Genomic DNA, 22,347 nt, shown 5'->3' with positions numbered 1-22,347 from the left:
AAGTTTCCGTGTCCTTTGCTAGCAGCCTCTGGCAGTCATGAGCTTTGTGGTCCCCGAAGATCCTGGTGCGTGGAAGCTCTGCCAATGTTTACCACCGCCCCTGGGCAGATCATTAAGCGAGGCACCTATATTCATTTCAAATCACTGTCTCTCATTTTCCTTTTATGGTGACTAATGCCTGTGGTTTTGATGCACTATTAATTCACTGCTAACCACAATCGCAAACCCAGATGCAGGGCACTGCAACTTCGACCAGCCTCTCTCCAGCACAGCCAGTTGCACATATTCCCGCTCCCCCTAGCCCAGATGTGTGTCTAGTTAAATGCAGGTACACCGTGGCATGCAAAGATTAACTATATGCCTATTCATACAAAGCAAGATATACTCCCTAATCTCCCAAGCAGAGAGGGCTGCCATCAAATCGTTTAAAAAATAACAAGTCACATAAACAAGCTGCTGTTGCATCTAAGAATGCTGGGGGGTGCAGATTTTCTCTTCCACGTTGCCATGCCAACATCTCAGTGCACTGTCTGAGATTTCTTTTTAAGCTCCGCTGAGAGCAAGTATGTAGTCTGGGAGCTTATTTAGCATTCAGAAGTGGACCCGCTGCAAGCTGAACAGCCTCTCTGCAAAGGGTTCTGAGCTAGATTCAGACCGTCTGACAAAGGAAGTGAGAATCTTTTTAGACATTTGCTTCTCATGGTTAGAGGAGTCAGGGTAGATGGGGAGAGAGAATTGGGTAAGCATGGCCATTGACTCCCTGTGTGACCTTGGGCAAGTCACTTAAACCTCTCTGTGCTTTGGTTTCCCATCTGTAAAATGATAATAAGGGCATTTTCCTCTCAGAGTTATGAAGCTAGGTTAGCTGTGTTTATAAAGCACATTCAGATCAAGCACTGCAGAAATGCAAAGCCTCGATTTATTTATTATTATTCCATGCATGAATTGCATAGAATATGCCAAAAGAACTGTCAGGTGCAAGGAATTGTTTGTGGACGTGCACAAAATCAAGACACCAGGCCACAATTGTGTAGATCAGATTGTGTGAATGAACTTCCTCCTATCTTTGAAAACACACTTAGTGAAAACTTGAAAGCTATCTGCTGTGCAGGCAAACACACAGAGGGATGAGATATCATCATCTCTAAGAAAGAAAACCTGATAACTGCTTTCAGAAAGTCATTTTCACTGGGCACTGAGTAGATTCAATACTTTACAGAAATCAATTTCACTCAGCTGGTGTATATTTTAGCAGGGTAGGGGTGGGGATGGGGGGAGGAAACGGGTCACATTTCATTCCTTGAGACTAACTCATGCCAGTGCATGATCACTTTGGTGCAGTTTTCAAGTACAGTGCTGTCTAAAGTGTTGATAAAACTAATTTCAAGTTCCTGCTTCCATACAGTGCATGCTTCTAAATAGAAACATTATTAAAGAACAGCAGTTTCTGCCGCCTGTCCCATGGAGAGGTGCTGGTAGAGCTGACGTATCGAAACAGTTTTCATAAGTGCAACAGGTGTGTTAGACAGTACGCTAGAGACGGGGTCAGTTCAGCCACAATGATTGCATCGTGTCAGTGCTGAGCCCAGTGCAATGGTGCCCATGCTGGCTGCCGGACAGCTGTAATGTTAGGAGAAACCAGGCAGGAGAAACTGCCCCCCCTTTTTATTTAAATATACATTGATATTTTAGTTGGTTATCATGTCAGCCCCTCACTCTCTTCTTTTCCTCTCAGTTTTCTCTCTCCCTTATCACCTGTTACTCCCTGCTTCATATCCTGGGGCTTTCACAGCTCTTCTTCTCTTTTTTATTCCTTCCCCCATCTAATGTCAACATTCAAAATATCCCTCTAGGTCAACATCTCCCACTGCTCACAATGAACCAAATCCTGGTCTCAATAAACTCCACTGTACAGAGCCCTCCTAGGCACCATGGAAATTGAATCTAGTGCAAATCCTGGGTGTGTGGAAGAAACTGTTCTGCCTGGGAGGCGTGAAGACTTGCTTAGATTTGGCACCAAGGAATGTGTTTGCGTGTGGTTCTTGCACCTCCTCTTATGGAATCGATGCAAATCTCTTTGCCCTGTAATGGTGCAGGACTCATCTCTGTGGCGCCTCCTGCTGGTCATTGGGAATTTGCTCTTTTTTCCAGTCCCTGAGCACCTTCTGCAGGCCGGTTTCCCACTGGCCTTCATGTCCCTCCCAGACCCCAGTGCCCCTTTACCAGGTGGCTTACCCTGGGCAATACCGCCACCAGTCTCTATGGGTCTCCCCTTTCTGGGAAACCCCCAACCCTCTAATCCCCACCTTGCCTTAGTCTAGGCTAAGCCCCCGCTCCCTGGGGCAGACTGCAGTGTAAAAGCCACTCATCATTGGCAAGGGGGTTCAGACCCTCCCCAGCTCTGCTTCACTCCCAATACCCTTTCTGAAGGCAGCCAGGCCCTGCTTTCTCCCAGCCTGAAGAGAGACTTCTTGTGGGCCTCTGGCTCCCAGCCTTTTTATACAGGCCAGCTGTGGCCTGATTGGGGCATGGCCCAGCTGCGGCCACTTCCCCCATCAGCCCAGCTTAGCAGCTCTAAGCCGCAACCTTCTCCCAGGGCTGACTTTAACCCTTTTTCCTTTGGAGTAGGGGAGCTGCCCCACTACATGCCCCTATCCACACTGGACCTGAACCTCTTCGGGATCAATCAACTGTGTGTGAAGCTAGTTACATGCTGTCTGAGGTTTATATGCTACAGCCTGTCAGATTAAACAAACTCAGAATTTTTCCCAATGTTGCTTTTATTATTGCCTTGGCTGATAAGCCATTTCCCCTTCATTTGCCATACAGGATCCTCTTTATTGAATCAGGATCATAAATTATTTCTCATGGTCCCTTTACATTGGTTTTAATCTTCTCTGATCCTTTTTTACTTAGGGATAGGCGTCAACTGTACTAAGCCGTGGGCTGGGAAACGGCATTGTAAATAGTCAGGGATCAGTCTGGGTCAGGGATAATGACCTAGCAGGGCAAACTCCTTAATGATTCCAGTCTCATGTGGACAGTGCCAGCACAGAGAGGCAGTACAGAAAACATGAACAGGACAGAAACCTCAGAAGGGAGAAGAATTGCTCTAAAACATACTCAACTCCTTGTGACTTTGGATTCTTCCATGGCATTCCAATAATTTGTATGCAAAATTCTGATGGAATCTGCTGTGCTGGATCAACCCTCTGTGCATGCATATAAATGTGCAGCATCATTCCTTGCAATCAGTAAGAGAAGGACGTCTGCCTTGATGCAATTAGGGTAGTACTTTGGGAATTAATGCTCAGAGCCGATTAGCTGTGCAGCTGGTGCTGCATTGCAGGGCTAGTTGCTTATGCAGTGTCTGACTGGTAGTGTGAGCCTTAAGGGGAAAAGGGCATTCTACTACGGCATTTACATGTTACCGTACCTCTAATGGGAAGTGTCAGAATTATGCTGCATTGACAGAAAATGATTTTCAGTCACTGAAACAAAGGATAACAATAAACCATGTGTGCTGGGCATTAATGTCAATGTTACCTTTTAACCTAAATGCAAGATGATTTGTGTGATATTCTTTTACATATTTTTTAAAAAGCGTGCAGGAAACAACATGAAATGTAATTATATTATCTATGCAGGATAGTGAAATGGAAGTTTAAGGGTCAAATAATCTGCTCAGGTAAATGGCTGCAAGTCCAGTGACTTCAATGGCAGTTCACCCATTTGCATCAGCAGACAGTTTGGCCCTAGAAATCTGTTTATTTAAATAAATTAAAATTCACTGAGGTTCAGAAAAGTAAGTGTAAAAGCAAGATGTTGGTTTCCCATATTTAATCTCCCTCAATGGATTAGATATCAAATTCTGTATCAGATTTGCTGTTTTGAAGTCAAAGCATTTTTTCCTTTGTGATTACTGAAGGCTGGTCTTTGTATAGAAAAATATAGGTGTTTTCTTATATATTAATGACACCTTTAGCTAGCAGAAATCAACATAGTTCTGTTGAAGTCCATGGAGCTGTGCTGATTTGCACTTGCTGATGGTCTGGCACGAAGTGTTTTTGGGATTACACTTCAGCTGGAAATTGTGTTGATGATCCATCAGACAGAATAGCATACAACTTGTTTTTCCTGCATTCATATTGGCTCTGGAGTGCTGGCGGTAGTAAAAATGTTGTTACAGACAGTAAACTTAAGAAGATAAGACTCAGAAGACACAGGGAGCAAAATATGTACAATAATGAGCAGCTATTTTCAAAGCATCACTTTATTTAACTTTTATTTGACCTTTGTATTTTAAGTAGATGGTAAAGGAACTGACCCTGTGATGTTGTTTTGCAGCCAATAGACAACGTTCCGGGGGCGTTTGATTAATGAACATACATTGTGTGTGTTTGGGGAGATGGGAGGCATGGTTAATTAAAGCTTTCAAGATGGTTCCTGGCACACAGGATGAGTAGTCTTTTGTGTATTTGGCCACTTGTGTGCCTTCAGATTTGGAGTTTCCGTTGTACAATCTTAAAATAACTATTAAAAAGTCCGACATTGATCAGGAAAACACACAGTACGGGCAGTGAAGCTGAAACACACGCTGAGGAGCGCCAATAGAAGATGATGGAATCAAACCAAGGAGAACTGTGATCACAAGGAGTTCAAGTTGAACCAGAGGGCAACTCACCTGAAAGCTGAATTGGAGACTTAGAATTGAAGAAGTATAACTGGTGAGAAAGAAAGGAAGGGAGATTCTGATATAGGAGGTGGGATGAACTAAACAACAGAACAAAAGAAAGGAAGTGGAACCAAAGGCTGTTACATAAATTAAGCTATCATGGGATAAAAGGGAAGGTCCTTTCTTGGATTCAGAACTGGTTACAAGACAGGGAACAAAGGGTAGGAATTAATAGTAAATTCTCAGAATGGAGAGGGGCACCTAGTAGTGTTCCCCAAGGATCAGTCCTAGGACCAATCCTATTCAATATATTCATAAATGATCTGGAGAAAGAGGTAAACAGTGAGGTGGCAAAATTTGCAGATGATACTAAACTGCTCAAGATAGTTAAGACCAAAGCAGACTATGAAGAACGTCAAAAGGATCTCACAAAATTAAGTGATTGGGCAACAAAATAGCAAATGAAATTTCATGTGGATAAATGTAAAGTAATGCACATTAGAAAAAATAACCCCAACTATACATACAATATGATGGGGGCTAATTTAGCTACAGCGAATCAAGAAAAAGATCTTGGAGTCATCATGGACAGATCTCTGAAGATGTCCACACAGTGTGCAGAGGCGGTCAAAAAAGCAAACAGGATGTTAGGAATCATTAAAAAGGGGATAGAGAATAAGACTGAAAATATATTATTGCCATTATATAAATTCATAGTATGCCCACATCTCGAATACTGTGTTCAGATGTGGTCTTCTCACCTCAAAAAAGATATACTGGCACTGGAAAAGGTTCATAAAAGGGCAACTAAAATGATTAGGGATTTGGAAAGGGTCCCATGTGAGGAAATATTAAAGCGGCTAGGACTCTTCAGCTTGGAAAAGAGGAGACTAAGGGGGGATATAATAGAGGTATATAAAATCATGAGTGATGTGGAGAAAGTGGATAAGGAAAAGTTATTTACTTATTCCCATAATACAAGAACTAGGGGTCACCAAATGAAATTAATAGGCAGCAGGTTTAAAACAAATAAAAGGAAGTTGTTCTTCACGCAGCGCACAGTCAACTTGTGGAACTCCTTACCTGAGGAGGTTGTGAAGGCTGGGACTATAACAGCGTTTAAAAGAGAACTGGATAAATTCATGGTGATTAAGTCCATAAATGGCTATTAGCCAGCATGGGTAAGGAATGGTGTCTCTAGCCTCTGTTTGGCAGAGGTTGGAGATGGATGGCAAGGGCACCTGGCATTGGCCACTGTCAGTAGACAGATACTAGGCTAGATGGACCTTTGGTCTAACTCAGTACGACCGTTCTTATGTTCTTAACCAGGACTGGAGCCAGGACATATATGAGAGAGAGAGAGAGAGGGAAGAAGTGGCTGGTGAAAGGCAGACACTGGGAAAGGAGTTAGGGTGTGGGAGATGGAGAGGCTGGCAGGAACAAACTAAAGAGGAATGTGACTTCAGGAAAGGAGATCAGTAGACCAGGAGATGAATCTAGCAAGAGAGACAGACAGTAAGTTTGAGACTTTGGGGAGAATGGAGGAGATTTTACCAGAATGATTAATTAGGTTTTTAGGCATTAATCCCACATATTAAGATTATTGAGATCATAAGGAGAGAAAGTTAGGGTAAAGATTCTTTCTTCAGGGAACCAAAGCCTGTCAGCCTCAGGAAGTAAACTTCAAGGCATCCAATAAAACCCCTTGATACTTTCATCAAAGTCAATTGCAAAATATTTAATTTATTGATAAGGGCCAAGAACTCTGAAGAGCAGCGTAATTCACGTCGACACCTCCATCAAATGCAAGACACAATATCATCCTTTTAGAAATGCTATATTGTATGAAAATTGTTACATTGTTACATCAGTGTCTAAACCATGTGATGGGCAATATCCCACACAGTCTAACCCAAAAGGGCTGGTTCTCTGCCAGGTTCATCTTGCAAGTAAAGTCAAAAGCCTTGGAGAAGTCATCCAGTGCCTCCCATTAAATACTGTAAAATAAAACATGGGGTGCAAAAAAGAGTCACTGTTGTCCTGCACCTTGTGCCGTCAAATAGTTAAAGTGTTGATTAGGGAGGGGAGGTTTGTTGTGGTGTTGGTTATTAACAAATAAAAGTTCTAGTTTAGGAGGCTAACTTGAAACCCTACATTCCCATTATTTGCCTTTCACATCCTCCTGCCAATTATTGTGGATGTTACTGACACCAATATCGAGGACCTATAGATACATATTTGCTCCCACTAAATCCATTTGAGAGCAAATATGTGAATTCTGTAAAGTTATGTTAATTTAAAAAAAATTAAAGTCAATCATGTAATATGAAGGAAATGTCGGGTTTTGTGTTGTCTGAGTAATTTGTACTCTTTTTGAATGCTACTCTACATTTGTTGTTTCAATATAACATCAAGACAAAGGGGCCTATTCTCAGTTGGTGTATATCAGCATAGCTGTAGTGACTTCCCCAGAGCTATGTCCATTCTATACTAGCTGAGAATATGGCCCATTGCTTTAAAAAAGTAGAAGCAAAAAAGCGTTCTTCATCACAAGGTCGGGGAAAAAACTCTTCCAGCAATAGGAATAAAATAAACCATGGCATTCTAGGATTTTTTTCATAAGCACATTACAGGGATGTTTTCTTGTGTGCTCGTCTGGTTTGTTTTTATGAGAATCCTGGACTGGAAGTCAGGAGGCCCATGTTTTAGTCCTGGATCTGCCATTGATTCTCCAAGTTAGGCAAGTCACTCACTGTAAAATTTTCAGAAGTGGCCACTGGTTTCAAATGCCTTGATTTTTGGGTGCTCAGCTTGAGACGCGTTGTGGCATGGTCTTCAGAGATGTGGAGCACTTGACCTGCTGATTCCATTGCCTCTGCTTTGAGCACTGGGTACTCAGCACTAATGAAAATCAGGTCCCAAGTGTCTCTCTCAAAAACTGAGGTGCTCAGAATCATTAGCTTCTTTTGCCCTTAATCTTCCCACACCTCTGTTCCCTTACCTGTAAAATTGGAGTAGTATTTCTTACCTGTTTTTGTGATCTATGAATGAAAAGGGCTAAGTATTATACACCCAGAAACAAAGATAAATGGGTAAAAATGCCCTTTACACTATCTTAACTTCCCTTTTGCTAGCCTGTGGCATCAGACTGGTGAATTCTTAATTTCAGTGTTTAATTCTCATCTTTCTGCCTGTGGCATTTTTTTCCTGATGTTTTCCCCCTGCTGGAGGAGTTGATAGGCTTTCGCTTTTTTCTCTGGAACAGGACATCATATGTGACATAGCTAATTCCAAATATCACTCATTTTTGAGGGGGAAAATAGCCTTTAAAATTAATTAGCTGGCAAAAGACTTGTGCTAAAATCAGTCCTTTTGGGCAAGGCTTGGAGCAGTGACTGCTGAAGAGAGAATGCATGTGAGGGTGGCTTCCTGAAGACCAGGAGGTTAGAGGCAGAAGGACTGCAACTGAAAGGAGAATCCCTTATTCAGAATTCCAGCAATGCAGTTAGTCTGTGAGGTTTTTTTGAGTGTTGCTTTTTAATCTAAAGATACAGGGAAGCTGAATTCCCGACAGGACAAAGTCAGTTGTCATAGAAACTGAGCACGGTTGCAGAGATTACTGGAAGAGTGAGACTGCAGGCACTCCAAAACCGGAGGAGGAGGAGGGGGATTACATCCCATGAGGAGCAGCCTCTCACTAAACCCATTTACTCTGGATTATCATAGGGGAGAGGATATTGCCCTTAATGTGGAAAAAACCAAGGTATCTGGAGTCCGATATTTATCCACAGCACACGCAGTCCAGCATGCCGCCTTTCCCACAGCACCCCACTGATGTGTCTAACCAATTAGCTCAATGGACCACGCCTCTAGGAAGGAGAGGCTAGTTCAGACTCTACACTTGGTCAGTTCTTGGCTGCTCTGGTGACATTGCAGCCAGGGATGCCATTAGCATATAGTGTTTATCATGATGTGAACACTTGACCTCTAGGAAATAGACTGAGACAGACCCCCAGTTTATTTGTCACAGGCCACCAAACAACCATCAGATGGTAATCACCTTCAATCACCACCATCTGGGTCAAGATTAAATCAATGAGTTAAAGGTGAAAGGCTCAGTAACCTATTTCCATCCCTCTGATCCATCCTCTTCCCTGGTCTGTTGCCTCAATGTATTTGAAGCCTCAAGGATATTTAATGCCATGTTGTATTTTCACATATTACAGGGTCGCTTGATGGAGTTGCAATAGCTTACTTTGTAGCCATCAAGTAGCAGGTGAAACATGGGGCCAGATTCTCAACTGGTTAGATCAGCATCGCTCCTTTCAAGTCAGCAGAGCTAGGCTACTTCATAGCAACTGAGATCTGGCCTGTGATTCCTGTCTCCTATCTCTAAATGCTCCTACCAAAAAAGTCTTTAGGTGAAATCCTGATCTTTTTTCACTGTTTGCTCAGTCTTTACTCAGGCAAAACTCCCACTGACTTCAGAGGGAGCTTAGCCTGAGTAAAGACTTAAGGCTAAGGCCCTGGGTGAATGTCTAGTAATGTTGGGTTGCTAAACAAACAGAATAGCTCTCTGGTCTTTAGGCCTTCACTGTGAATTGCAATACAGCAAAATAGGCCCCATTTACATTTCAGATTAGTCAGAGACAGCAAATAGTAACTTTTCTTCTTTCCTTATTCAAGGAATTTATTTAGGATGTTTGCTTAGCTGAGAACTGCAAACTACTCAGTGCCTTCATTGTTGACTTATTTCCACCTTGGCAGTAATTAGCATTGGTTACCTAGGAAACTGTTCTGCACCCTATTGAGATTCTTGACAGGAGCATTTTGTCTGAAATGTTTTGTTTCACAAGCACACATACAGCTGATTTCTTCACCATGCTTTTCTTGTGTTTGCCTAAAATTTAGCAAAATTGAGGGGAGAGAGGGTATTTAATTCTTTATAACTATTTGCATCATTCCTTAACCCTGTTTTAATTTCTGCTTGCAAATTATCAGCATGAATTCTCCTTCACTTTAATCCAAACAGCTGTTAATTTCTTGTTGGTGATATTGTGAATGCATATGCTATCTGACATAGGCCTCTATCTCTTTCCATAGAAGATCAGTTTCTTTCCTAACCTTCCCTCCTAACATCCCTCTCTTCCAGTTTCTTCCTAGAGCATTCATTGTGCCTTGCAGCAGATTAAATTTAAACTTCTGCACGTTCCATAAACAGGTCATATTTCTATAGAAGCTACATGGAATAGTTCACTGGTTCTGCAAGCTCAAGCTCCATTTTCATCACACTAGTATAAGATAGACTTGTAGATAGAAAGAATAACCAGAGATGGTTCTTCTCTTATATGAGGAGCCTAAGACCGCACACTGATAGCATGAGAATGATCTGAAACACTGCTTGCATATGGGAAGATCCACCTCTCAGCATCTGTGCTACATCCCTGCTTTTAAACAGTCTCTTGGAGGAACTCTTTCAGTGTCCCAGACCCACAAGGGGTCTCAGTCTTCCTTCAGGGTAGGCTATGTGCAGGGGTGCTGGAACAATTTATATCATGGGGATGCTGAAAGCCACTGAACCAAGCTGTAAACCTTGTCTATGATGGAAAAGCCGAGCCTCTGAGACTAGGACACTTACCTCGGAACTGCCCTGTACGGACTTTTACAAAGACAAGGTCCAGCTGCAGCCGCTCCTGGCTTTCCTACCCAAGGTGGTCTCACAGTTTCATATGGGCCAGGACATTTACTTACTTATCTTTTTTCCAAAGCTGCATAAGTCAGAGGAGGAGCACGGGTTGCATTTCCTAGACATCAGGAGGATGCTAGGCTTCTACATTGAAAGAACCAAGCCATTCCGTCATTTGATGCAATTGTTTGGCGCGGTGACTGACAGGACGAAAGGTTGTCCAGTGTCCACTCAAAGAATTTCTTCTTATATCATACTCTGCATACTCTGCTGTTACGATCAGGCAAAGGTGCCCCCTCCAGCGTTTGTAACCACTCACTCAACCACAGCGCAAGCCTCTTCAGCAGCTTTCCGAGTGCAGGTGTCTATTCAGGACATCTGTAGGGCAGCCACCTGGTCATCCATCCACATATTCACATCCCATTATGCACTTATCCAGCAGGCACGGGACAATGCTGGCTTTGGTAAAGCAGTGCTGCAAGTCACTAGGCTGTGAACTCTGAGCCTACCTCTGAAGATACCGCTTGTGAGTCACCTAGAATGGAATCAACATGAGCAAGCACTCGAAGAAGAAAAAATGGTTACCTACTTTTTCGTAACTGTTGTTCTTTGAGATGTGTTGCTCGTGTTCATTCCATTACCCACCCTCCTCCTCTCTGCCAGAGTTGTTGACAAGAAGGAACTGACGGGGCATAGGGTCGGCGATGCTTAACATACCAGCACGTGGGCAGGGCTCTCAAGGGAGTGCCACAACCAACCCTACAGATACCGCTAATGCAAAAATCTCCAATGACTGTGCACATGGGTGCGCACACACCTAGAATGGAACAAACATGAGCAACATCTTGAAGAACAACAGTTACGAAAATGTAGGTAACCGTTTTTTTCTAGCCCAGCAGCACAGATCCCTGACTCAGTTGAGCTTTAATTTTGTTTTAAATGAATTTGAATTAAATAAAAGTGCTCCTGAAACACACCAGCACAGCAGATTGGAGTTCTGTGTTTTCTGTCTGAGAGCAGCTACAACATCATTGGCAGCAGCCCTGCAGACTTCCTTATGGTGACCTGGCAATATGCTTCAATCTGTATGAGAAGTGACAACTCTGAGGGTGAGAAGGAAGTTCAGTCCTCATGCCGATTAGTTCTTGGCCTCTCTGCTGAAACTGCCAGTTGTCAAGGTGGTTTTTAAAAGAGCCATCAGAAGATAATTCATAATGTTGTATATTCACTATTGAGTCCATGATGGAGGGCTATGTATTAACCGATGATATTGAGGTAACTCTATTGCAGTCCTTGTCTTCTGTACCCTCCATGCTCCATTTAGCTGTTTCATCTCTTCCTTAGCTAAATATATTCTGGACCCGATCCTCAGCTGGTGTACATCAGTGTAGCTGCATTGACTTCTTCTTAGTGCTTTTTTCTTTAGTGAGCCCATCGTTTCTATTGACATGTTCTCAAAATTCAAACTTAGCAAGTTTACAAAAAGAAATTCTAAATCCACATCCCATCAGCAAGAGCATCCCTTCTCCTAATAAAAAAGGGCAGTGGCTGATTGAGAGGAAAACATTCTGAGCTGTGTTTTTGCTGTTCCATTCAAGTAAAGTCACACACTAAGCTGGAATCTTTAGTGCCTTTGAGAAACTCATGTTCTGCATCACTCGGTACCTGTTGCTGTCATTTCAGTGTCAAAAAGTAGAGGAAGACAGTGTGTTTCTAGTTTAACAGGTGGGGGAAAAAATCTCTGAAGAAACAAAAGCTCTAACAGAAGCAAAGTTCCCATGATGCCTGGCATCCTGACGGGAAGGATGTACTCTTCTTTGTTGTTGATATTTATCATTCCTCTTCCTTGAACTTTCACTGAACCATGAGGAAATGCTGAAGAGTCTCACTAGCTACCCTCTAAGTATCTGACTTACCCACTGGATCTGCTATTTATAGGGTCCATTAGTACAAAAGTGTCTGTCCTTTTCCAGCAGTTGTTAACAGCAAAAATACTGTTCCTGCTGAACTGCCTGTATCTTCCATGTCACCAAAAATATCCATCAATAGAGTGCTGTTAAGTGAGCTTTACTTGATAAGAGCCTCGGAGGCAATTTATATAGTTTGGTTATTTATTTATTTATTTATTTATTTGGGGTATGTCTGAAATTAAGCTTCTATTATTCAGACGGGCAGTCTCTCTCTCTCTCTCTCTCCCCTCAGTATAATGCTTGCCTCTGGGAAATGGAATGAGAATAGGAACTGAGATGGTAGGAGCTACCTGCAGTCCTTTGGATGATCCCTTCACTCTGCTGAGAAAGATTAAATGCAAAGAAGTCTAAATTTATAGCAAGGAAGGTAACTTTTAATAGGGTTTCAGCTTATCTTGCTGGGAACAGTGCTATGCTGGGTGGGAGATGGACAAAGAATGACCTGTTAGGTCTTTCCTCTCTCCAACTTTTGTGCTTTGCTGATTATAATCCACAGTCCCACCTGTGTATTCATCTCACTGTGTGCTAGTGTTTGAATCTGAAAAATGAATCTCTTGTGGTCTTTCCTTAAAATGTGATTCTGAAAATAGCTCCTGTTTTCTACCCTGTTTTCCCAGAATAAGGCATGCAGCAGCACCTGAGCTGGTTCTCTGTGCAAACTTTCCCAGTACAGGGACTGATTCGAACTAACAGCACAACTTTGTAAACGACTCAGTGATGTTACTTGCTTCAGTGGGATAGTAATTACTGAGAATTGCCACTTCATGAAAACTTCGGACAAAGGAATTTCTTCCTTGGGTAAAACCTGTAAAGGAGTTTAAAAAACAATCAAATGGGCCAGGATTTACTGCTCTGTGTTGATGACTGAGTACCTGGGTCTTTTATGCAGTGGAACCCAGGACACTATCCCCCCACACTCACAGATCCATGGGTGTCTGTAAAGCTCCATGCTGGTCTTCACACCCACCAAGTCCCTTGAAGCCTGGCTCTTTATTGGTGTCATTAATTTCCTACCCGGAAAAGGTAGGCAGGGGAACATGTAATATAGAATGGACGTTCCCTGGTCCCTGCATACCCAACCTACCTATACAAAGTGTCCCAGAGCTTCTACCATATGCCATTGTGATGGAGGGGCTACCAGAGGTTGCCAAGAAGCAGGTAGACTGTGCAGTTGAGCTACCACTCCCCCTTTCCTGTCTTTTCTGTGCAGTTCTTCCACTTTGCACTCTATACATGCATCAGAAGGGAAATCATGGGTTCCCAATTAACAATCCATATTCTCTAGTCAGTGGAAGCAGCTATGTACAGGGGTCAGCTTTGGAAGATGAGTTACTCTCATAAACACACACACACAATATTGTGTAACATTGGTGAACGGTCAGTATTTCATTGCTATGGTTATGTAAGAGGTTGGGTGGAAAAATGGAGCTTTGCCAGGAATACTCTGGATGCATTCTGGGTCTGGCATACTCTTCCATTGTCATTTACTGCTGGCTGCAGTCAATAAAACTGTATTGTTATCAGTTGCCCTTCTGGCTACCAGTCAAGAGAGGAGTAAATTATATCAGTTATGAAGACCAACAATTGTGAGGAAAATATTCCTTGCCTGCAAGTGTCTTGATACCTTATTACATATGAAGTTTCTGCAGTAAAGAAATTAACGTTGGCTTTGTCCCAGCATTTTTTTCAGACTCAGGTGACTGTGGAAGGCAGGCAGCCATATCTCTAGCTAGACTCATAGACTTTAAGGTCAGAAGGGACCATTACGATCATCTAGTCTGACCTCCTGCACAATGCAGGCCACAGAATCTCACCCACCCACTCCTGTAACAAACCCCTAACCTATGTCCGAGTTATTGAAGTCCCCAAATTGTGGTTTGAAGACCTCAAGCTGCAGAGAATCCTCCAGCAAATGACCTGTGCCCCATGCTGCAGAGGAAGGCAAAAAACCTCCAGGGCCTCTGCCAATCTGCCCTGGAGGAAAATTCCTTCCCGAACCCAAATATGGCAATCAGTTAAACCTTGAGCATGTGGGCAAGACTCACCAGCCAGCTCCCAGGAAATAATTCTCTATAGTAACTGAGATCCCAACCCATCTAACATCCCATCACAGACCACTGGGCATACTTACCTGCTGATAATCAAACATCAGTTGCTAAATTAATTGCCAAAATTAGGCTAGTTCTCAGAAGAAACTTAGTCTTGTTGAAGGAAAAACACGGAGAAAAAATGATTATTTTAGAAACCTTTTGGAATGTTCATTTGAACTTTAAAGGTGACAGTCGGTCAACTGTAAATGTAATAGCCTGCATTACTTGCCTGTGAAAGCAGTTGCTGTAAAGTTATGTGCAGGGCATTGACTTAAATATACGCCTTCTCCACCTGCTCACCCATGCTAAAGGAAATTATATCTGGTGTGCGATCATCCTTGCCCTCACTGGATGCTCCATGGTGTCATCATCATTGGCAGGGCCAGTGCAAGGAAGTTTTTTGCCCTAGCTGAAACTTCCACCTTGCGCCACCACCACCCCAGCTAATCCCGCCCCCCCATGGCAGCTAACCATGCCCACACGCCCCTCCCACCTGAGGAGCCCCCCCCCACGGCAGTTAACCCCACCCGCCGTGGCAGCTAACCCACCCACTCTCGCACCCACCCGGGGAGCCCACCCCACAGCAGCTACCCCCCCTTGAAAGCTCCCCTTCCACGGCAGCTAACCTGGCCCGGGGAGCGCCCCCACTCCGTGGAAGCTAACTCGGCCCAGGGAGCTCCCCTCCACAGCAGCTAACACCACCTGCCGTGGCAGCTAACACCACCCTGGGCTTCCCCCCGCTGCAGAAGCTAACCCGGCCCCCCTCCATGGCAGCTGACACCTCCCAGGGAGCCCCCCCCACAGAAGCTAACCCTGCCCCCCTCCATGGCAGCTGACACTGGCCGGGGAGCCCCAGCTCTCTTCTGCTGAGCACGCTGGCGCTGCTCTAATTCTCCTCCCCTCCCAGGCTTGTGGCGCCGATTGGAGGAGACTTAGAGGGGGGCTGTGTGCTCAGCGGAGGAGGCAGAGTGGAGGTGGTCTGTGACAGGGAGTGGTTCCCCTGTGCATGCCCCCCCCATTATTATGGGTGGCCCTCCTCGCGCCCCCCCACCACAGCTCACCTCCACTCCACTGCCTCGCCTGAGCAGCCTTTTAGGCGCCCCCAACCACTAGATGCCCTAGGCGGCCGTCTAGTTTGCCTAAATGGTTGCACCAGCCCTGATCGTTGGACACTGATGGATTGCATTTAATTTGTAGTAAAGCAATTGGCATCCACAGCAACATTGAATTTTATGGGTGTATAGTGCAAATGCTTGTATTAGTAAGACTCTGAGGGCAAGTCTGGGCCATGCGTATAGTGGGCCTGAAGCTGCAAGGCATTGAGTCTGCTACGATTCAGTTGGCTTCAGTGCATGTGAGGGCACTCAGCACCATGTATAATGGCCCTCAATATCTGAAAGTAATTCTCACCTGCCGACAGGAATACCTGGGAAATACAGTGACTATGGCTGTAAGTAGAAAGAAATATGGATGTAAATGAGCCAGGGAGTGTAGATGCATGCAGATGTGAAACCCACAACTTTTCTCTAAATTGTATTTTATTGATTGTTTGTATTTCGGTCACACCTAGAAGCCCCAGTCAGGAACCATGACCCCCCTGTGCTAGCGACTGTACTAACACAAAACAAAAAGACAGTCCCTGTCCCAAACTGTTTACAATCTATGTATGAGACAAGACGAAACAGCTGGATAGAGGCAGATGGGGAAGTACAAAGAAACAATGAGACAATATTGGTCAGCACACCAGAAGACAAATCATTCTCAAGTTTTTTGTAGGCCTCACATGGCAAAGTCAAGTTTCAAGGAGGGTTTTGAAGGAGAATAATAAGTTAGTTTTGCAGATATTTATGAGAGCTCCTCCCAAGTTTGAGGGGCTGCATGGCAGAAAACGTAACGGTTTATTTATTTTGTAAATGGTTCTTCTGCCGTTGGATGCATGAATTATCAATTTGCTATTTCATTAAAGGCCAGATTTTTAAACATATTTAGGCATCTAACTCTCATTTATTTCAGTGACATTTAGGTGCCTAAATACCTTTAAAATATGGCCCTATGCACCTAAAACGGCAACTAGGCAGATCTTCCTGGCTGTTTCCATATGCAGTTGCATGCCTGTTTACATCCCACTGCATCCCTAAGGCTAGGTTTGAGATATCCGTTCTCACGGTCAGTAATATTAACTCCATAGATAGTCCCATTGACCTCAGTAGGACTTCACGTGGGGTAAGGTGCTATTCACCGTGTGTAAGAGTTATCATAGGACAGCCTTTAACAAATCCTTTGCAAATATAGGCCTGAATCCTGCAGCTGCATTTGCAGTTGCCATTTCAGTGTTGGGCCATTAGCCTAAGAAGTATTATAAAATCTTCATGCGTATTAGCACTAAATTAATTAATAGGCCACAGATGTAAAATAAACAAAAGGAAGTATTTATTCACACAATGCACAGTCAACCTGTGGAACTCTTTGCCTGAGGATGTTGTAAAGGCCAAGACTATGACAGGGTTCAAAAAAGAACTAGATAAATTCACGGAGGATAGGTCCATCAATGGCCATTAGCCAGGATGGGCAGGGATGGTGTCCCTCACCTGTTTGTAGGAAGCTGGGAATGAGCGACAGGGGATGGATCACTTGATGACTTTCTGTTCCATTCATTCCCTCTGGGGCACCTGGCATTGGCCACTGTCGGAAGACAGGATACTGAGCTAGATGGAGCTTTGGTCTGACTCAGTATGATCATTCTTATGTAAATTCATTGGATAATAGTGTACTATCCTCCAGACCACATTTTTACCAGATGTGGAAGTCTCATGGAGTCCATCTAAAAGCACTAAATTACAAATAGGAGAAGTTTTTGCATGTATTAAAGTGACTTGAGTGTGGTGTTTTCAAAGCTGCATGAGAATTGTCAAAGATGCACGTAGGCCTAGTTCCTCTTCAATTGAATAGGAATTGGGCACCCAAATCTCCAAGATGGCTTGAAAATCCGATCATTAGAAACTAAAAGGAAACGTCCATGCTGTCAATTGCACTGAACGGATTTCTTCACCATTTCCTTGTCGCTGTGTTGTACAAAGCAACAGATGCTGTGCTTGAAAAATACCCAATTAATTTCTCTTCAGTGATCTTCGTCCTGTGATGGCATCGGCCATTCAACCAAAACGAATGTGCCTTATGTGTAACCGTATGGGCGTTCATAATGCAATAAGGTTCTGATCCAAAGCCCTTTGAAGTGGAAAGACTTCTGTTGACTTCACTGGGCTTTGGATCAGTCCCTTAATCAGAGTCATGGCCCCACCTCAGCATCCTTCCACACAAGTCCATGTAGCATGCAGCGTCTCAAGGAGTGCAGCAGCAGCTCTGCTCCTCCAGGGGCAGTATAGGCCCTTAGTTTTGGATGAGCTTTGATGGCACGACTGAGTGGGCAAGAGGCAAAGTCTGCACCTCAAACACATTGCTATGAACCTCCATCATCCTAGACAGTGGTATCACATGGAATACATTTGCATACTCTCAGATCTGTGATTCAAATGTAGAGTTGCCTGCATGATGCAGCCCTGAAAAAGGTGAGGTGGATAAATTATACATCTTAATGTTGTCGAAATGTCATTGGCCCTTCTTTCTTAAGTCCTTCATCAGCATACCCTTCAATGTCTTCAGGTGCAGTGCCCTGAATGCATACTAATTGTATGCTAATGAAGGAAAAATGCAATCCAAAGCACTTGTAAACATACAGATAACTCAGTATATTAGGTGCTAGAAAATCCATCTCAGCTTGTGTCACAGAGTCCCTGAGCGATGCTCTGGAACTTCTCCCCACAAAGCCAGTCAGGATTTGGGGAGCCTCCTCTCCCTTGGAGCAGATTGTCTTCAGGGCAAGAAGCTCACACGGCTTTACCTTCCTGGGTGTCCTGGGGAAGCAAGAGAGTCCTGTACCACCCCTACTTCACAGTCAGACGTGACTCTTAGCCAGCCAGTAAAACAGAAGTTTATTAGATGATCGGAACATGGTCTAAAACAGAGCTTGTAGGTACAGAGAATGGGACCCCTCAGCCAGGTCCATTCTGGGGCCGAGTGAGCCAGACAATCCCATCTGCACTCATTTCCCATCCCCAGCCAGCTTCAAACTGACCCCCCCCAGCCCCTCCTTTCCGGCCTTTGTCTCTTTCCTGGGCCAGGAAGTCACCTGATCTCTTTGCTCACCTTTAGCCATCCCCTTGCAGGGGGGAAGGGACACGGCCATTTGTTGCCAGGAGACAGAGTGTCAGCCATTTATGCATGCTGGAGACTTAAGAAATGCATAGGGGAAACTGAGGCACACACACAGTATTCAGAGGCAACATTAAGAACAGTCCCACTTTGTCACAGCTTGTCATCCTGGCCATGTTTGGAAAATGCCATGGTCACAAAATTGCACATGAAAAATCTTCCTAGACAGTTAATAAACTCTCACTTTAAAATTCTGCCATTACTGCATATATCTCCCATACCAAAAATGAGAAGCAGTGATTAATAGTAATGTCTTATACTGTCCTCGCTCCAAGGAGTAAGATTCAAAATTACTTTTACATTTACAGATTCAGGGACAGATTTTCAACACCCAGCAGTTCCCTCTGAGAAGAATATGAGTGCTGGGGCTTGAGATCTTTTGAAAATCTGGTCCTTTAATTTCATTTGTAATGATTTCCCTAAATATTTGAGAGAAAATAATTTTTTAAAAAATCTGAATAAATTTTAACCAGACTCAATTTCATTTTTTAAAAAATCTCTCTTTTTAATGCACCGTTTTTGTTTTGTTAATTTTGCTACTATCTCAGAGGAAGTGTCTGCAAGGATAGTCCAAGTAGTAACAGCTGAAGCTGTAGCAGTCCTGAAAGGTGAACAGGAAAAAGAAGCCCAGCACAAAGATGAGCCTGGACCATTACCTTTAGGTAAAACGAAGCATTTGCAAGAGTGCTGAAGGTATCTCTGTGTGTGCAGATGTATATACATATAATTATTAATATCAGGTCACAGTATATAATGCATGTAGATCACAAAGGTGGTGCTGATATTCATGGATAAATTGTAGAACCCTGGGATAAATTCTGTAACCAGATAATAAATAAAATATCACATTTCCCCGATTTATCATGCACCTTTAACTGCCTCGCTGACCCTATCTCCCACCAGGCCTGCATTACATTCTCCAAGCAACTTCAACCATTATTATTACTATTATTGTGTTTATTATGCTAGTGGCTCGTTAACTGAGGTACAATTTTGCTTGAAAGTCCCTAATTCCGCAAAAATACTTAACACATGCTTGACTTCAAGCATTTGCTTAAGTCCTATCAAGATCTATGGAATTTAAGCGCACACTTAACTCCTTCGCTGAGTTGGGCCTAAGTAAGAGCAGAACTAATTACAGATCCTGGGTCTTGAGACGTTTTTCAACATACTCTGAGAAACAACGTATGTGTTTGCAATGATTTCTGTTACAGCATCTGTAGGTACGAAAGTACATCTTGAGTTATTGAAATATGGTTGTATGATCTGCGTTTGGATCAAAAAGCCAGTCTGGAGAGGAAGTATTCAGGGCACTGGGCCTGGTCCAATATCCACTGAAGTCAATGGAAGTCTTTCCATTGATTTCATTGGTCTGAGGATCACGCCCTAAATCATAAATTGAGACCTCATTGCTCGCTGGAATCATTTGCAGCCCAGGAAATACTGTGGCATAAAGTTTAAAAACCTGATAGATCCCAGTACTAACTCTGAAGAAATACTCAAAACTATTTCTGTGAAATCAGATGAGGAATCTAACTATACTTAAGAGATACCTTGTTTAGGGCTTAATCTTGCTGCTACTGAAACCATTGACAAAACTTCCTCTAACTTCAGTGGGAACAAGATAAGACCCTTAATTGGGAATTAATCTAAAACCTTAAAAGATTAGGCTTCAATACAGCACCTTCCTCTATTGAAATATCATGATCAGATGGCTGACAGAAGTTCCCCATTGACTTGTTTTCCTTCCTTGATGATGCTTCCAGCTGGTACCTTTCATACTTTGACAAGGAACATTTGCATATATTATGTAGCTAGCCCTGAACCCAGCAGAAACGAAAAAAATATCCAGGTTGTAATAATGTAAGAACCCAACAAAGTGCTATTTGTCCAGCTACCCAAAGGTAAACTAAGCTTGGGATTGGGTGCCTATTTATCCCTTTTCCAGATGATCGAACTGAATCTTTAAAATCTCACTGATTTAAATATGTTGCCATCATACGTTTGTGAATGAAGCTTTCTCAAAATCATGAATGAACAATAGTGTTGATCTGGCTAACAGATGGGACACAAACACAAAGGACTGATACTTCTTTATTTTATTTTATTTTATTTCTTTTTGCTGTACCCTGGGACCAGACTCTGAACACAAGGCAGAGCACCTAAAAGGATATGTTTTCCTTTCATTATAGGTTTAAAATAATACATTGAAAAAGGGAGTATATCTGAAAATCCATTAAGCACAACCTCCATTGAGGTATTCTCCGAACAGGCCAGAATTGCAGCTTGTACTCAGCATCTAATGGTTTCACAGGAATTAATTGCTGTATCTCATTTTCTCATTTGCATTGTTCAATCTCTAACAGTTGAAGAATCAGCTAATCTGCCTCCTTCCCCGCCTCCATCACCAGCCTCAGAACAGACTGGAACATTGGCAGAAGGTAAGGGTCCACTGGACATTTCAGAGTATATCTATCGAGGAAGGGAACAAGCGCTCAAATGAAGAGGTGGAGGAAATAGTAAATGGAAATACTTCCTGCCAGCTTCAGCTTAAAGAGTAAGCATTCTCCCGCAATGAGGTGCCCTCTGCAAAGTGACCGTAACATACAAATGAGATATATACATAGACACAGGGATAATTGGAAGTAAGCAAAAATAAATACACAGACATATATATATGTGAAAAATAATCACTAATAGATATTACAAGCCAAGATGTCTAAATAGTGAGACTTCCCAGGTGTGAGCCTAGAACATGGTGTTAAAGATTGATTACTACAATCTGTTAAGATGCATTTAGTTGGAAATTAACCAACATTAATGTTGTTTTACAATCCAAGTCCATGCATGCAAGCAAGGAGATTCAGAGTTTGATTACTCCTTCTGCTTTCCAGATTTAATTCACATTTCTGTGCCTTAGTGTATATAGGGATTCTGTACAAGGGTGCCAAAGTGAAATTCTACTCTTAAAGCAAATTATACTCTCTGATCCAAACAGTAATAACCCAATAATGTCCACATTCTTCTGTCCCTGAAGCCACAATTCAGAAAGCATGTAATCATGTGCTTAACTTTAAGCATGTGGTTAAACCCCATTGAAGTCACTTGCCTAACATTAAGCCCGTGGTTATGTGTTTTGATGAATAGAGGTAGACTGCTGAATCAGGGTCTGGGTGTCTGAGTCTCCCGTTAACATATGGATCTGAGAGAAAAATTCGGCCCTTTGAATTCCTTTGTCTTTGTGAGCTAAATCAGACATCTGACATTATCATTATAGTATGAATATAGTTTTCATATGTCACCTTCCTTCTTGTTTTTTAAAAATAAATATCTTGAAAATTAATGTTATAGAAATAAGATATTACTGTCTGTTGAGTACGTACTGTGTGTGATTTTTCCTGCACTAGTGTTGGAAATATGTATTTTTTATGTGATGTCCCAATATGTGGTAGCTCTCAGTTTACCATGACGTTCTGCAATGAGACACTTTTTTTATAGCTGATCTCCCTGCGTTTTGGATCAGTTCATCTCCTGTATACATTGACAAATGTCACATCCTTGGGTACTTTGTATTGAAAACACTTACCTGGCATGTGCAGTAACCAATATGCAAACTTTGATTTCATTGTCATTATTATCGTAAGATTCACATTCCTG

At 42.8% G+C, this 22,347-nt stretch overlaps 1 protein-coding gene across 13 annotated transcripts in view; it reads left to right on the top strand.

The window, feature by feature from the left end:
• MAP2 (microtubule associated protein 2) overlaps window positions 1-22,347 on the top strand; it is a 342,751-nt gene that overhangs the window by 252,171 nt on the left and 68,233 nt on the right. For 12 of the 13 annotated variants that reach the window (XM_030580175.1, XM_030580185.1, XM_030580184.1 and 9 more), the window contains 2 exons: window positions 19,239-19,352; window positions 21,057-21,131. In XM_030580175.1, the coding sequence (XP_030436035.1) occupies window positions 19,239-19,352; window positions 21,057-21,131 (189 nt within the window). The remainder of the gene's footprint in view (window positions 1-19,238; window positions 19,353-21,056; window positions 21,132-22,347) is intronic. The other variant, XM_030580178.1, reaches the window with a different exon arrangement.

Source organism: Gopherus evgoodei, chromosome 11 (assembly GCF_007399415.2).
Source record: "Gopherus evgoodei ecotype Sinaloan lineage chromosome 11, rGopEvg1_v1.p, whole genome shotgun sequence".
NCBI lineage: Eukaryota > Metazoa > Chordata > Testudines > Testudinidae > Gopherus > Gopherus evgoodei.
Note: the sequence above shows the minus strand (reverse complement) of the source record. Positions and strands in the feature narration are given on the sequence as shown.